We start from the raw sequence: 17606 nt of genomic DNA on the forward strand, positions 1-17606 counted from the left end.
TGGCTTATCCATGTAGATGGAAAAGGGCCACATAGAGAAGTAAAACCTCAGGCCTGTACTATGTAGAGGGGCAGGATCTCAATTCCTTAATCCTACTACCTACAAATTTGAGCCAGTAAATATAGAAAATATTGAAACATTCATGCTCCAGGACAGGCAAATCTGAAATATTCCCCTCTTCCTAATGTATGCGTAAACTCAGCATGCAGAATTCCCATGAGACCAATCATTGCTCCTAAGGATGACATCATTTACAAGTCTAAATTACAAACTACTGCTCTGTGTTAAATGACCACAGCCATAGCACAGCAGAACAAAAAATTCACACATTAAGATCAATGGACAACATAAAAAACTTAAATAGAAATATTTAAGATCTCCACAGAGAGTAAGATGGGAATAAGTCATGAAAAAGATAACCATTAGGAGAATGAGTGATTTGGAAGCTTATATGAAGGAATCAATGCCAGATAGAGAGGTGAAAAAGTACGGTACATGAACAGTCCAGTTAAGAAACATGGACGCTAAAACGAGAAGACTCTCCCCAATATAATCTTTTTAGATATTAGTCATTTTAAAGAAAAGAAAAAGAATGGGGAAGGGTCAATAATTGAAGAAATAATAACTGAAATTTTTTATAGAATTAATGACCTGAGTATTGATATCTAAAGACTATATTGAATCCAGATCAGTATCAATAAGAACAAATTACATCAGAACATATCATAATAAAATAACAAAACTCAGGACAAATAGGAAACCTTAGAAGCCATTTAGAGCAAACACATTAATTGGAAAGGAATAAAGAAATTAATTATACTAACAACGGAGGTCTCATCAATGACAGTAAATGTCACATTACAACAGAATGCTTTAAAAGAGTTGTGTAAAGTGACTCTCAACTAGAAGTCTATAATCATCCAGGTTCTCTTTCAAAGCTGGGTATGAAAAAAATATATGTTCAGGCATTTAACACAAAATGCTTATAACCATAGACACTAATTGAAACTAAAAGGGTTGTACTTCAGGAAAAGGGAAATTGAAATCAACATGAGAAAATGGGTTCAAGAATGAATAGTGAACAAAGTAATTGGTAAATATGTTGTTAGATCCTAGTAAATATAATAACAACAACAACAATGACTAATGGAAGGGAAATCATGTAGGTAAAGAACATAGAAGTTAAAACTCAAATGACAATATATGAAAGATTCATAATGTAGTTTGCTATTAAATGATCTAGGATCCTTCTACTGTTTAGGAAAAGACTGGAAATATTAATGTAATTCAGATATTTAAAAATTAATGATGCTTAAAGTGGCATTAATATAACGATACTGGGATTCACGCCTCTCTGTATTCCTTGACTTCAACAGCCTTTCCCACTAACTTTCCACCAGATAAGGATTATTCCAAAAATAAATGACCTGAAAATTATAGTGTAGATTTTATGTTAGTAAAGCAAAGCAATAGTATCAAGTGACATTATTAAAACTTACGTGAATAATTATCCCAAAAAATGTTTCCCTAGTACACACTAAGCCAGAAGGTTAGTGTAATGGATTAACATCCTAAATTATACTACTCCAACTGAAATGTAAATTTTACTATAATTAATGTTATCATCCCTCACCCAATGTAGGTGAATAATGACCCTAGAAGAGATGAATTATATCAACAAGTTTTAGGATGAGAGATAATATGAGAGAAGAAATGAGAGCAGTTATAACATCACAGCAGTTGTAACATCCATAGCTATATGGATGTGTATATGTGTATGTACGTATCTATGTACTTTTGTATTTGTAAGGTTTTTTGTTTAGCTGCCCATGTGGGGAGGGGCAGGGGGAGATTAAAAGTAATCATTTATTCATTCATTCAACAAATATTTATTGAGCACTTAGCATAAACCAAGAATTCTGCTACAGGCTGGCTATACAATGCTGAGAAAGATAATCATGGCTTTTATTTTCTGAGATAACAGTATAATAAGATATATGTCCAAGTTGAGGAAAAGTACCTAAGACTTGCTGTGTTTGAGTACCATATGAAAACTCCCTGACACAGAGAGGACATATTACTATTATCATTATTAAATGAAAATCAATTTTTTTTTTAGTTTGGTGATGGTAACTCATGATTTCAAAGTGTCACTATAAAGAGATTGTCATAATAAAAGAGAAATAAAGAAAGGCAGGCATTCTTATTGAAGAGGAAGCTCTCATCTGGAATAAGACAAATTTTATAACCATGTTGTACAGCCTACAAGGTTTACTCTATAGATCTGGAAGTGTCTTTGGAATAGCAGTGGACTTTGGAAGAACACATAAGGAATAACACCAACACTTCCTCACAAGTAAATAAAGACTGTAAGTCAGGGAGAGGGGTGTGAAAGCTCCTAAACATTTTATATCTGCAGAAAGACCCCAAACCCAAAAATGACAGATGTGGGAAACCAGACTTACTGTTTTATTATACAGAAATATCCACCCTTCAGGAAATGGATGGAAATCTAATTAAAACTCTTTTGTGATATTGAAAGGCTATGGAAGATGTAGAATTACTGTGTTTTTTTCTAATGTTTATTTATTTTGAGAGAGAAAAAGATAGACTACAAACAGGGGAGGGTCAGAGAGAAAGAGGGAGAGAGAGAATCCCAACCAGTCTCTGAACTGTTCGTGTAGAGCCCGATGTGGGGATAGATCCCACAAACCGTGGGATCATGACCTGAGTCGATATCAACAGTCAGACACCTAACTGACTGAGCCACCCAGACACCCCCATAGAATTATTGTTTCTTGGGTCACCTGGGTGACTCGATTAGTTAAGCCTTCGACTCTCAGTTTCGGCTCAGATCATGATCTCACAGTTTTGTGAGTTTCAGCCCTACCATTAGGCTCTGTGCTGCTGGTAGGGAGTCTGCTTGGGATTCTCTCTCTCCCCCTCTATCTCTGCTCCTCCCCTTCTCATGCTGTTTCTGTCTCTTTCAAAATAAATAAATAAACTTACAAAATTTTATTATGATGTTTCTCTTCAGCAAAGTTTTCTTAAGTGACCAGGGTAAGAATTCATTCAGTTGTTCATGAGCATGCACATTTAATTTCTAGTTGTAAAAATCTATAAATACAGAGGTAAACTTCCCCATTTATGAGTTAGCTCCATAAACATTTAACCAATCATTTTTTCCTTTCTTTCCAAAAACTAAACCCCCAACATACATTAACAAAATCAAAGTAAGAAGACATTGATTTTTCTAGACAAATAGTCATTAGTTATTAGATTGGCAAATACTAATAAGTTATTTTTTGGTATAGCACCTTACCAATTGTTACTGCTCAATTGATACTTAGTAATTTATTGCTATTTATCAATTTGTTAATCTTATTTTTAACACATACTTATTTTGAATTTTTTAAAATGTTTTATTTATTTTTAAGACAGAGAGAAACAGAGCATGAGTGGGGATGGGGCAGAGAGAGAGGGAGACACAGAATCTGAAGCAGGCTCCAGGCTCCAAGCTGTCAGCACAGAGCCCAACGCAGGGCTCAGACTCACGAACCATGAGATCATGACCTGAGCCTAAGTCGAACGCTCAACTGACTGAGCCACCCAGGTGCCCCCACATACTTACTTTAAAAGACACCTCCTAATTTACTTACCTGACTGTATCTGTTTGGCTGCTGCTTTCTGATCTGGATCTAAATGAGAATGAAAATAATGCTTTCCAAGTAAATATTAAAAAAATATGCATCCATAACAAATGAATGTCAGACTATTTTGTAACCTGCATTAACTCTTTTATATCACTAATTGCCACTAATGAATAATTTTAAGAGATTACTAAATTGAAGTATGCAATTAATATTCTTATTTATACACATACCATATCCATAAATAATATAAATATCAAATCCCCAATAGGGAAAGGAGTAAGAAAACAGATTAGTTTTTCTCCTTTTTACTTGCCAGGATATGCTCAATTTTAAATGCCTGATTCTGGCCTTCAAGTTCCAATCTAATGTTTTACCCACTGATAAACAAATTATTACAGGTCATGATTTAAAACCCTCACTGACTTCTAGATAATCAAGCTGACTGGGCTGACAAGGTAGCTTCCCCCTTCTACCCTGCACAGAGAAATAGTGAAAAAATAACACAAAATACTAGCCAAAATTTAAAAGACGGGAAATTTCTCATGACAGTATTAAAAAGAGAGAAAACTGTAAGCATGAAAGGTAAATAGGAACTAAAGCTGAGTGACTCCTGGGGCGCCTGGGTGGCTCAGTCGGTGAAGCGTCCGACTTCGGCTCAGGTCACGATCTCGCGGTACATGAGTTCAAGCCCCGCGTTGGGCTCTGTGCTGACAGCTCAGAGCCTGGAGCCTGCTTCTGATTCTGTGTCTCCCTCTCTCTCTCTGACCCTCCCCCGTTCATGCTCTGTCTCTCTCTGTCTCAAAAAAAATAAATAAACGCTAAAAAAAAAAAAGCTGAGTGACTCCAGAAGTAGGTGAATTAGTCATCCACATAGCCAATAAGGAGTTGAGCCCTCCTAGAAAGCTTACACTGACTCCTTCTCTAAACTTGGAAGCCATAAAAGAGGGATAGTAAAATCTGCTACTATTAATCTTTGAGATGCAGCAAGGTAATTGTTTCAAAAGTGTAGATGAAAAAGGATCACCTAGAGACATAGAAACTCTAAGTGCTTCAAATGGTTTAAGGATGTGGATGGAAAAAATATCAAATAGAGAAACAGGAACCTCAAGCCTTATGAGTTTTAGGTTTAGGATACAGGCCCATGCTTCTTATGAATTCTAGAACTCCAGGTATAACAAATGTAAGCATTTATGACTTAGGAGAGTAACACATGAAATAATCTCCACAAGGAAGATTCTACAAAGCAGGATACACAGAAATCTCATGATATAATTATGGGTGCTTAAGGTGGCCTTACAATCAAAGAAAAAAAGCCACTGAGAGTTAGTGTCCACAGGCAGAGAAAAGTAAAGAATTCATACATAAAAAAAAATTACAAGTAACAGACCAAAAAAAAAAAAAAAAGAAAGAAAAGAAAAGAAAAAGAAAGAAAAAAAGAATGTTTGGGATTTCCATAGAGAGCAATAAAGAAACAGAACCCATTAAACAAAAAATGAAAGAACTGGAAAAAAAGGATTACTGATTTTTTAATTGTTTAGGGAAATCACCCAGAACACTTGACAAACAGAAATGTAATAAAATATAAAAAGACCAGTTAAGAAACATGAAGGAATTCAGACACAGAAGATTTAGAATGACAGAGACTCAATATTTGAAGAGAAAACATCTAGGACTTTTCCAAACTTGAAATTGTGAGTCTTCTCACTTAAAGAAAATACTGAATTTGGTACAGAGGTTAAAAAAAAAAATCTCGGGAAGGAGCGAAGATGGCGGACAGCGTGGAAGTTTTTTATGTGTCTCGCGTCCATGAAATACAGCCAGACCAACACTAAACCATCTTACACACCTAAAAAACTGATTGGAGGATTAACACAACAATCTGCACAACCTGAACCACAGAATTCAGCAGGTACACGGTACAGAGAGGTGAATTTGGGGAGTGAGAAGCCACAAAAGGTAGGGAACTTCTTTTGCGGGCAGAGGATGGAGACTGGGGAGGGGGAAGAATACGGGAAAAGCACCCCTCCCCAAAAGCAGCCAGAGAGAAAGTGGAAAACTGGAAATAGCCACAGGGACTAAACTAAAAAGGGAGAAAGGAGAAAGGAGAGGGTTTAAATTCCATTAAGACTGTAAACAAGGGGAGTGCAAAGGCTGCAACTCTGCAGCTCGATACCTGGCAGTGCCCCGGTGGGAAGGGCAAATCCCCAGGAACAGACTGGGGTCCAGGAGGTTCTCAAGCCACACTGGGAAAAGCAGTTCCACAGCTGGAACGACATTTGGTACAGACTGTTGAAGCCACCTGATCCCCACAGACCCCAGAAGGTGGCCACATTCGCTGGTGCTGGAGCAACAGACCCCAGAAGGTGGCCACATTCGCTGGTGCTGGAGCAAGGTCATTAAGGGTGAAGCCTGGTGCCAGATGTGTGTTGTGATTTTCCATAATCCCTGAAACGCTGCTGCTACACTGTCTCACGAACATTTTCTGGGGTGGGCTGGCACCTGGCCACAGTCTCAGGGTACAGGCAGCAGCAGGGTCCAGCGGGCATTCCTGGGTGCAGCCGACATTTGGCCATTGCTCATTTGGCCATTGCTTGGTGAGACCCTCCTACAGAGGGGCAGAACAGGTCAAAGCTAAAGTCCTTTGGATGCTAGGGGCCAGGGAAAACAGCCACATCTGAGACAAAACTCAGGATAGAGGTACTGCCTGGAGCCTGGTCACAGAGTGAAAAAGCAGGGAGTGGACAAGAACTGAAGACAGAGGACAGGTGTGCAATCTGGTAGAACAGACTGGGTAGCTGGGTGGGGCCATTTTCACCGCTCAAGTGCATGCACATATGCACCTATGAGTCCCGCAAAAATACACCCCAGTAGGCTAACAGCACCATCTAGTGGAGAGCGGAGCTGTTACACTGAGCCCTGCCCAACTGGGCCAACTTGGCTCGTCAAGAACAGAAGTCTCACCGCTGGCTTAATTTATGGACTATAAAGAGCTATGTAGACTGACTTCTAGGGGAAAAGAAAGCAATTTCAGTCCTACTTCAATCTGTTACCAGGTTCATCTATTCAAGTTTCTTTCTTTTTTCTTTTTCTCTTTTACAATTCTTTTTTCTTGAATACAGAAACAGAAAAAATTTACTTTTATTTTCAATTTTTATTAAAAATATTTTTCTTTAATTTTTATTGCTATATTTTTTACTTTTCTGTAAATTTTTTCAATTTCTACTTTACTTCCATCATTTTATTTTAGTCTACTTCAGTGTATTCACCTTTTCAAATTTTCAAACAATTTCCTTTTTTTCTTTTTTTCTTTCTTTTTCTTTTTTTCTCTTTTTGTTTCTTTTCTTTTTCTTGAATGCAGAAAGAGAAAAACTTCATTTTTACTTTCAATTTCTATTAAAATATTTTTATTTAATTTTTAATACTGTATTTCTTGCTTTTATGTAAATTTTTTCAAATTCTATTTTACTTCCATTATTTTATTTTAGTCTACTACAGTGTATTCACTTTTTCAAATTTTCAAACTATTTCTTTTTCTTTTCTTTTCCTTTTTTATCTTTTTTCTCTTTTTCATTTCTTTTCTTTTTTCTTAAATACAGAAAAAGAAAAAATTCACATTTATTTTTAAATTTTATTAAAAATATTTTTCTTTAATTTTTTTCTACTATATTCTTTATTTTTCTATATATTTTTTCAAATTCTATTTTATCCCCATCATCTCATTTTAGTCTACTTCAGTGTATTCATTTTTTCAAATTCTCAAACGATTTCCTTTTTTTTCTCCCCCCACTTTTTATTTTCTCTAATTGTCAAACCACTTTCAATACCCAGATCAAAACACACCTAGGATCTAGCATCATATATTTGATTTGTGTGTGTGTGTGTTAAATTTTTATTTTTAAATTTTTTTAATTTTAATTTTTTTAATTTCAATTTTTCTACCTCATTAATTCCTTTTCTCCCTTCAAAATGACAAAACGAAGGAATTCACCTGAAAAGAAAGAGCACGAAGAAACGACAGCTAGGGACTTAACCAACACAGATACAAGCAAGATGTCTGAACCAGAATTTAGAATCACAATAATAAGAATACTAGCTGGAGTCAAAAATAGATTAGAATCCCTTTCTGCAGAGATAAAAGAAGTGAAAAATAACCAGAATGAAATTAAAAATGCTGTAACCGAGCTGCAATCACGGATGGCTGCAGCAGTGGCAAGGATGGACAAGGCAGAACAGAGAATCAGCAATATAGAAGACAAACTTATAAAGAATAATGAAGCAGAAAAAAAGAGGGAGATTAAGGCAAAAGAGCACAATTTAAGAATTAGAGAAATCGGGGCACCTGGGTGGCTCAGCCGGTTAAGCAGCCGAATTAGGCTCAGGTCATGATCTCACGGTCCGTGAGTTCAAGCCCTGCATCAGGCTCTGTGCTGACAGCTCAGAACCTGGAGCCTGTTTCAGATTCTGTGTCTCCCTCTCTCTGACCCTCCCCTGTTCATGCTCTGTCTCTCTCTGTCTCAAAAATAAATAAACGTTAAAAAAATTAAAAAAAAAAAGAATTAGAGAAATCAAGGACTCATTAAAAAGGAACAACATCAGAATCATAGGGGTCCCAGAAGAGGAAGAGAGAGAAAGGGTTTTGTGAGCAAATCATAGTGGAAAACTTTCCTAACATGGGGAAAGACAGATATCAAAATCCAGGAAGCACAGAGAACCCCCCCATTACATTCAACAAAAACCAACCATCAACAAGGCATATCAGAGTCAAATTCACAAAATACTCAGGCAAGGAGAGAATCCTGAAAGCAGCAAGGGAAAAAAGTCCCTAACCTACAAGGGAAGACATATGAGGTTTGCAGCAGACCTATCCACAGAAACTTGGCAGGCCAGAAAGGAGTGGCAGGATATATTCAACGTGCTGAATCAGAAAAACATGCAGCCAAGAATTCTTTATCCAGCAAGACTGTCATTCAAAATAGAAAGAGAGATAAAAAGTTCCCCACACAAACAAAACTTAAAGGAGTTTGTGACCACTAAACCAGCCCTGCAAGAAATTTTAATGGGGACTCTCTGAAGGGAGAAAAGATGGGGGCAAAACAAATAAAGACCAAAAGCAACAAAGACTAGAAAGGACCAGAGAACGCCACCAGAAACTCTACAAGCAACATAATGGCAATAAATTCATATCTTTCATACTCACTTTAAACGTCAATGGACTCAATGCTCCAACCAAAAGACACAGGGTAACAGAATGGGTAAGGAAACAAGATCCATCTATATGCTGTTTACAAAAGACCCACTTTAGACCTAAAGACACTTTCAGATTGAAAATAAGGGGATGGAGAACCATCTATCATGCTAATGGTCAACAAAAGAAAGCTGGAGTGGCCATACTTATATCAGACAATCTAGACTTTAAAATAAAGACTGTATCAAGACATGCAGAAGGGCATTATATCATAATCAAGGGGTCTATCCACCAAGAAGACCTAACAATTGTAAACATTTATGCACCTAATGTGAAAGCACCCAAATATATAAATCAGTTAATCACAAACATAAAGAAACTCATCGATAGTAATACCATAATAGTAGGAGACTTCAACACCCCACTCACAGGAATGGACAGATCATCTAATCAAAAAATCAACAAGGAAACATGGCTTTGAATGACACATTGGACCAGATGGACTTAACAGATATATTCAGAACATTTTATCCTAAAGCAGCAGAATATACATTCTTCTCCAGTGCATATGGAATGTTCTCCAGAATAGACCATATACTGGGACACAAATCAGCCCTAAGTAAGTACAAAAAGATCATACTGTGCATATTTTCAGACCACAATGCTATGAAACTCGAAATCAACCACAAAAAATTTTGGAAAGGTAACAAATACTTGGAGACTGAAGAACATCCTACTAAAGAATGAATGGGCTAACCAAGCAGTCAAAGAGGAAATTAAAAAGTATATTCCTAAACACCACAACCCAAAACCTCTGGGATGCAGCAAAGGCGGTTATAAGAGGACAGTATATAGTAATCCAGGCCTTCCTAAAGAAGGAAGAAAGGTCTCATATACACAACCTAACCTTACACCTCAGAGATGGGAAAAGAGCAACAAATGAAATCCAAAACCAGCAGAACACAGGAAATAATAAAGATAAGAGCAGAAATTAATGCTATCGAAACCAAAAAAAGCAGAACAGATCAATGACACCAGAAGCTGGTTCTTTGAAAGAATTAACAAAATTGATAAACACCTAGCCAATTTGATCAAAAAGAAAAAGGAAAGGACCCAAATAAATAAAATTAAGAATGAAAGAGGAGAGATCACAACCAACACAGCAGAAATAAAAACAGTAATAAGACAATATTATGAGCAATATATGCCAATAAAATCAGTAATCTGGAAGGAAAGGACAAATTTCTAGAAATATATACACTACCAAAACTGAAACAGGAAGAAATAGAAAATTTGAACAGACCCATAACAAGTAAAGAAATCGAATTAGTAATCAAAAATCTGCCAAACAACAAGAGTCCAGGGCCAGATGGCTTTCGAGGGGAATTCTACCAAACATTTAAGGAAGAGTTAACACCTATTCTCTTGAAGCTGTTCCAAAAAATAGAAATGGAAGGAAAACTTCCAAACTCTTTCTATGAAACCACCATTACCTTAATTCCAAAACCAGACAGAGACCACACTAAAAAGGAGAACTATAGATCCATTTCCCTGATGAACATGAATGCAAAAATCTTCAACAAGATATTAGCCAACCGGATCCAACAACACATTAAAAAAATTTAACCACGACCGAGCGGGATTTATACCTGGGATGCAGGGCTGGTTCAATACCCATAAAACAATCAACGTGATTCATCACATCAATAAAAGAAAGGACAAGAACCATATGATCCTCTCAATAGATGCAGAGAAAGCATTTGACAAAATAAAGCATGATTTCTTGATAGAAACCCTCAAGAAAGTAGGGATAGAAAGAGCATACCTCGAGATCATAAAACCCATATATGAAGGACCCACCGCTAATATCATCCTCAATGGGGAAAAACTGAGAGCTTTCCACCTAAGGTCAGGAACAAGACAGGGATGAACCCTCTCACCACTGTTATTCAACATACTATTGGAAGCCTTAGCCTCTGCAATCAGACAACACAAAGAAATAAAAGGCATCCAAATCAGCCAGGAGGAGGTCAAACTTTCACTATTCACAGATGACATGATACTCTATAGGGAAAACCCAAAAGATTTCACCAAAAAACTGCTAGAACTGATTCATGAATTCAGCAAAGTTGCAGGATATAAAGTCAATGTACAGAAATCGGTTGCATTTCTATACACCAAAAATGAAGCAACAGAAAGAGAAATCAAGGAACTGATCCATTTACAGTTGCACCAAAAACCATAAAATACCTAGGAATAAATCTAACCAAAGATGTGAAAAATCTACACACTGAAAACTATAGAAAGCTTATGAAAGAAATTGAAGAAGACACAAAAAAATGGAAAAAGATCCCATGCTCCTGGATACGAAGAACAAATATTGTTAAAATGTTGATACTACCCAAAGCAACCTACATATTCAATGCAATCCCTATCAAAGTAACACCAGCATTCTTTACAGAGCTAGAACAAATAATCCTAAAATTTGTATGGAACCAGAAAAGACCCCAAATAGCCAAAGCAATCTTGAAAAAGAAAACCAAAACAGGAGGCATCACAATCCCAGACTTCAAGCTATACTACAAAGCTGTAATCATCAAGACAGTATGGTACTGGCACAAGAACAGACACTTAGATCAATGGAACAGAATAGAGAACCCAGAAATGGACCCACAAATGTATGGCTAACTTATCTTTAACAAAGCAGGAAAGAATATCCAATGGCATAAGGACAGTCTCTTCAGCAAGTGGTGCTGGGAAAACTGGACAGTGACATGCAGAAGAATGAACCTGGACGACTTTCTTACACCATACACAAAAATAAACTCAAAATGGATGAAGGACCTAAATGTAAGACAGGAAGTCATCAAAATCCTCGAGGAGAAAGCAGGCAAAAACCTCTTTGATCTTGGCCACAGCAACTTCTTACTCAACATGTCTCTCTCTGGAGGCAAGGGAAACAAAAGCAAAATTGAACTTTTGGGACCTCATCAAAATAAAAAGCTTCTGCACAGCAAAAGAAACAATCAGCAAAACTAGAAGGCAACCCACAGAATGGGAGAAGATATTGCAAATGACATATCAGATAAAGGGTTAGTATCCAAAATGTATAAAGAACTTATCAAACTCAACATCCAAAAAACAAAGAATACAGTGAAGAAATGGACAAAAGACATGAATAGACACTTCTCCAAAGAAGACATCCAGATGGCCAATCGGCACATGAAAAAATTCTCAACATCACTCATCATCAGGGAAATACAAATCAAAACCACAATGAGATACCACCTGATACCCGTCAGAATGGCTAACATTAACAACTCAGGCAACAACAGATGTTGGCGAGGATGCGGAGAAAGAGGATCTCTTTTGCAGAATCTCCCACCTGGTGGGAATGCAAGCTGGTGCAGCCATTCTGGAAAACAGTATGGAAGTTCCTCAAAAAACTAAAAATAGAACTACCCTACAACCCAGCAATTGCACTACTAGGCATTTATCCAAGGGATAAAGGTGTACTGTTTTGAAAGGGCACATGCACCCCCATGTTTATAGCAGTGCTATCAACAATAGCCAAAGTATGGAAAGAGCCCAAATGTCCATTGATGGATGAATGGATAAAGAAGTGGTATATACATATACAATGGAGTATTACTCGGCAATCAAAAAGAATGAAATCTTGCCATTTGTAACTACATGGATGGAAGTGGAGGGTATTAAGGTAAGTGAAATTAGTCAGAGAAAGACAAGTATCATATGACTTCACTCATATGAGGACTTTAAGAGACAAAACAGATGAACATAAGGGACAGGAAATAAAAATAATATAAAAACAGGGAGGGGGACAAAACAGAAGAAACTCATAAATACGGAGAACAAACTGAGGGTTACGGGAGGGGTTGTGATGGGGGGATGGGCTAAATGGGTAAGGGGCATTAAGGAATCTACTCCTGAAATCATTGTTGCACTATATGCTAACTAACTTGGATGTAAATTTTAAAATATAAAAAAGAAAATTTTTAAAAAAAGAAAAAAATCTCTACAGAATATATTATAATGAAATAACAAGTCTTGGGACAAGAAGAAAATGTAGAGGCTTTTGTTAGGCAGAATTCTAGAGGTGGCTTACTAAGTTCCCCATACCTTGGTTATTCAAATATTCTTCAAAGTACTGAAAAGATTTCCCAGCTCCAAATCCGTTGACTTTAAAAAACAAAGTTTATTTTTGGTGGGCCTGACTCAATCAGATGAGCCCTTCAAAAGTAGAGTATTCTGGGGGCACCTGGGTGGCTCAGTTGGTTAGGCATCTAACTCTTAGTTTTGGCTCAGGTCATGATCTCACAGTGTGTGGGTTCAAGCCCCACATCAGACTCTGCAGTGACAGTGCAGAGACTTCTTGGGATTCTCTCTCTCCCTCTCTCTGCCCATCCCCTGCTCTCTCTTTCTCTCTCTCTCTCAAAATAAATAAATAAACTTAAAAAAAAAAGTATTCTGCTGGTGGCAGAAAAGGAAGTAAGAGAGAGTCAAAGCCTAAGGAACAGTTCAACACCCTTTTTCTTTGAAAATGAAGGGAGGTACATGAGAAATAATGCAGGCAGACGCTAGGAATAGGGAGGGACCCTTAGCAGACAGCAAGCAAGTAAATAGGTACCTCAGACCTACAGTTGCAAGAAATTAGATTCTGCTTACAACCTGAATGAGTTAGGAACATAGCCTGGCCTTCAGGCCTTACAGTCAGTCTTGTGAAAACCCAGCCAAATCCACCTGGATTTCTAACTTACAGAACTTTGACATAACACATAAATATTGTCTTAAGTCACTAGGGTGTGGTAATATGTTATGCAGCAATAGAAATACAACAGATAAACTACAAATAAATTCCTATTAGCCATTAAGGAATAAATGAATAAACACACTAAGAGAAGATTTATCATCATCTTCTAGCAGTAAATGCCAGACTACAATGACATATCTTCAAATAGTCAAGGCAAAATAACTCTCAAATTAAAAGTTCACACTTCATAGACTCTTATTCAAGAATGAAAATAAAGATAATTTCAGGTGGGTAAGATAAATAACTTACTACACAGAGACTCACTGATGGAAATTCTAAGAGATGTACTTAACCAAAAGGGAGATTGAACATAAAAAGATGGAGTGAAATTCAAAAAAGAATAGTGAGAAAATAAAGTGGTAAACATGTAGTGAAATCCTAGTATGTTTTGACTAAATACAACAATGACAATGATGACTTGTTTGCAGGAGGTTAAAATTCAGGAGTAACTAAATATCAAATAATAATAATAAGAGTGAATAAAAGATTATAGGGTTAAATGGGCTAAGATGTTCTTAGAAAACTGTAAATGCTCATTATAGCTGAAGTTAACATTTAATATCAAAAATTAAATAATAATACAATTCAATCATTAAATAATATCACTAAAAGAATAAAATTAGAACATGTAATGACTAAATTAATAGAAGGAAAGAAAAAAACAATGAAAGTACAATTGATACAATAGAGTACAAGAAAGTAGAAAAATAAAATACTGGAAAAGTATGAAATATAGAACAAAAAATAATAAAGTGGCAGAATTTAGTCTAAATACATCAGCAGACATGCAAGTATATACACATATTAAATTCAACTATTGAGAAACTCTTGAGATTACATATGTTTAAGCTCCATTGGCAGGTTGTTTTTAAGAAACCACCTTAAATAAAAGATTGAAAGCAAAAGAATTGAAAAATTGTATCATATAAATCTAACAAATAGAATGTTCACACAGCAATTATAAAACAGTGAGGGCTGAATTTATGGGTAAGAAACACTAATGGGGACAAAATACTAACAGCACAGTTAGGTCAATATAATTAGTTCTTCCCAATCCATAATTATTATAGATTTTACCTGAGCTCAGTCATGTACAATCTATGAAATGTCAGGTATCTGCTTGTTTATTTACCCAAGCAATACATGAATACAACACAAGTTGGGCTATTTCTAGGCACTATACAGCCTTTTTCTTTACTAATTATGTACATCCTATTTCTTACTAGAGTTGGCTATTTTAGTCCTTGTTTTCTCAGAGTAGGCTTCCAATAACATTTATTAAATGAATAATAGACTAATTTACCAGAAATTAAATTGCTATATATATTAGTAGCCTGGTTTTCAGTGCATTACTTTACTAATTGCAGCTGTTCAAACAGTATCTAAAAATTATGAATTATTAATTCATTCTTAATTTACAACATATATTTTAAGATGCCTTTTAATTTACTTACCTGCTAGCATATGTGTGAGTGCTGCCTTCTAACCTGGATATTTAAAAAAATGGAAAATTGTGTCTCATGTTAGTCCTAAGAAAGTCTTGCCAACTACATGAATAAAAGTCAGACCATCTTATAAACAGCATTACCTCTCTTACAAGACTAGTTACCAATAAAGAAAATAATGTTCAAGGTCACTGAACAAAGATAGAAAAAAATAATACTCTTATTTACCCATATACCTCATCCACAAAGAGTGCAAATTTCAAATCCCACAGTGAGGAGACTATCAAATAGGAACAAATTGTTTTTTCCTTATTGCTTCTGAATACAGAATACAGATTTGACCCTGAATGCCTGATTCGGACCTTCATGCCCCAATCTTTAACTTTTATTCATTGATTTAAAAAAAAAATTCTACATTTGTGAATTAAAAAAAAAAAAACAACAACAACAACAACCATACTGACTTCTAGACAGTCTGGCAGAGTGAGGTGGCAGGGCAATTTCCTTCCCCTTTCCTTCCATTCCTCATAACAGAGGAATTGCTGAAAAAAATAACGCAAACATTTAACACATAACTGAGATTAACAACAAGAAAAGACTTCTCCCAGTGCTAATAAAAATGAAGAAACTGAGGGGCGCCTGGGTGGCTCGGTCGGTTAAGCATCCGACTTCGGCTCAGGTCATGATCTCACGGTCCGTGATTTCGAGCCCGCGTCGGGCTCTGTGCTGACAGCTCAGAGTCTGGAGCCTGTTTTGGATTCTGTGTCTCCCTTTCTCTCTGCCCCTCCCCTGTTCATGCTCTGTCTCTCTCTGTCTCAAAAATAAATAAACGTTAAAAAATATTTTTTTTAAAAATGAAGAAACTGAGAGTTCAAACGGTAAATAGGAGCTAATACTGAATAATTTCAGGGGTATCTAAACCAATAATAACACCTTTGGGGCTAGAGATTTAATAGCTCTTTCTTAGAAGGAGTTCAAGACCTTTGCCTCATGGTGGGAAAACCATGAGTTCCTTAATTAAACCTGAGAGCCAAGAAGAGCCATATCACCAATGAAACAGGAATAATAAAAATTCTGACTAGTGGACTTTGGAATGCTGGAGGGAAATGAGGATATGAAGATGGGGAAAAAATGTATCATTGAAAGAAGTAGGAATCCAAGCCTTTGAAAAGTATAATTTTAGGACCCCAGTTCACACTCCTACAAATTCTTGAACAATTACATGGCAATTATTTTAAATATTTTTGCTTGATAAAAGAAGCAAAAGTGAAACAATCCACATGTATTTTTCTTCAACACAAACATGCAGAATTCTCAAAGGAAAACAAAAGACATTGAAGATCAGAGTCTGATTACAAACCACTGAAAGCTAATGTGAACATCCACAGCAAAACAATTAATTCACACACCAAAAAACACAAACGATTAAAAAACTTTAATGTAATAATATTCAAAATCTCCATAGAGATCTTTGCAAGAATAGAATCCATAAATCCAGAACAGGACAGTGATGGCAGAAGAAATGGTAATGTGAAATAAAAAAATCTAACACAATGTGAGATGTTGAGACAAATACAAAAGTACGGTTACAGACTATAAAGGCATACTTCCAATTCTGACCAAAATGTAGCAACAGACTTGATTTATCATCCTGCCTAAAATAACTGAAAATATGGACAAAATATATTAAACCATGATTTTCAGACATTAAATATTAGGCAGCACAGGACAGTGATCTCTGATAGAGGGGAATAAAAAAGGTGAGACCTACTGATTGACCCTTCTTACTGCCTGGTGAGAGTTTTCAGCCTATAGCACATCCAGGGGGACCCAGACAAAGCCCAGAAATCTCCCTGAGTTGAGCTATTAGAATTGGGAGTCTTGGGAGGACAAGGCAGCTAGAATTCACAGGGAAAACTCCAAAAAGGGAAAGAGCCATACACAGAGAGCTCCTGAGATCTGTGGAAGATCCCTCTTGCGTCTTCTGCAAAGTACTGATTATTGAATACACATAAGGAAACTACCTAAGCCAGAGAAATATTATTTGAAATTGAGCAATCTTTTGTGTTCACATAGGGACAGGAAAAGCTTGTGTTCCCACCACCTGAGTTTCAAACTATTATGCTATGGAGAATTGGGTAGAGTTACTCAAAAGGGTATTGCCTCAGTAATGGTGACTGTTTTGATCCCACTTAACCAATCATTAAAAACAATGCTGTTAGACCAATTGGATATTCTTACACAGAAAACAACCACTTTATCCATACTTTTAACCCATACAAAAGTTAATTCAAATCATATATAGGCCTAAATGCAAAACCTAAAACTATAAAACTTTAGAAGAAAATTTTTACGAATTTTGGTTAGGCAAATATTTCCTAGACACAAAACCAAAAACATGATATATAAAAGAAGAAATTGATACATTGGATTTCATCAAAATTTAAACTTTTTGTTCTTTGAAAGGATAAAAAAAATAAGTCTTAGACTAC

The 17606-nt window shown here is 36.2% G+C and overlaps 1 protein-coding gene across 5 annotated transcripts in view; it reads right to left on the reverse strand.

The window, feature by feature from the left end:
• ADAM32 (ADAM metallopeptidase domain 32) overlaps window positions 1-17606 on the reverse strand; it is a 190222-nt gene that overhangs the window by 4105 nt on the left and 168511 nt on the right. For 3 of the 5 annotated variants that reach the window (XR_006707993.1, XM_045459831.1, XM_045459851.1), the window contains 2 exons: window positions 15124-15156; window positions 3660-3698 (listed from right to left, as the gene is read on the reverse strand). Coding sequence is in view for 3 of the 5 variants with exons in the window: in XM_045459831.1 (XP_045315787.1) it covers window positions 3660-3698; window positions 15124-15156 (72 nt within the window). In the remaining 2 variants the exon portion in view is untranslated. The remainder of the gene's footprint in view (window positions 1-3659; window positions 3699-15123; window positions 15157-17606) is intronic. The other 2 variants (XR_006707992.1, XM_045459841.1) reach the window with 1 other exon arrangement.

This window comes from Leopardus geoffroyi, chromosome B1 (genome assembly GCF_018350155.1).
Source record: "Leopardus geoffroyi isolate Oge1 chromosome B1, O.geoffroyi_Oge1_pat1.0, whole genome shotgun sequence".
Lineage (NCBI taxonomy): Eukaryota > Metazoa > Chordata > Mammalia > Carnivora > Felidae > Leopardus > Leopardus geoffroyi.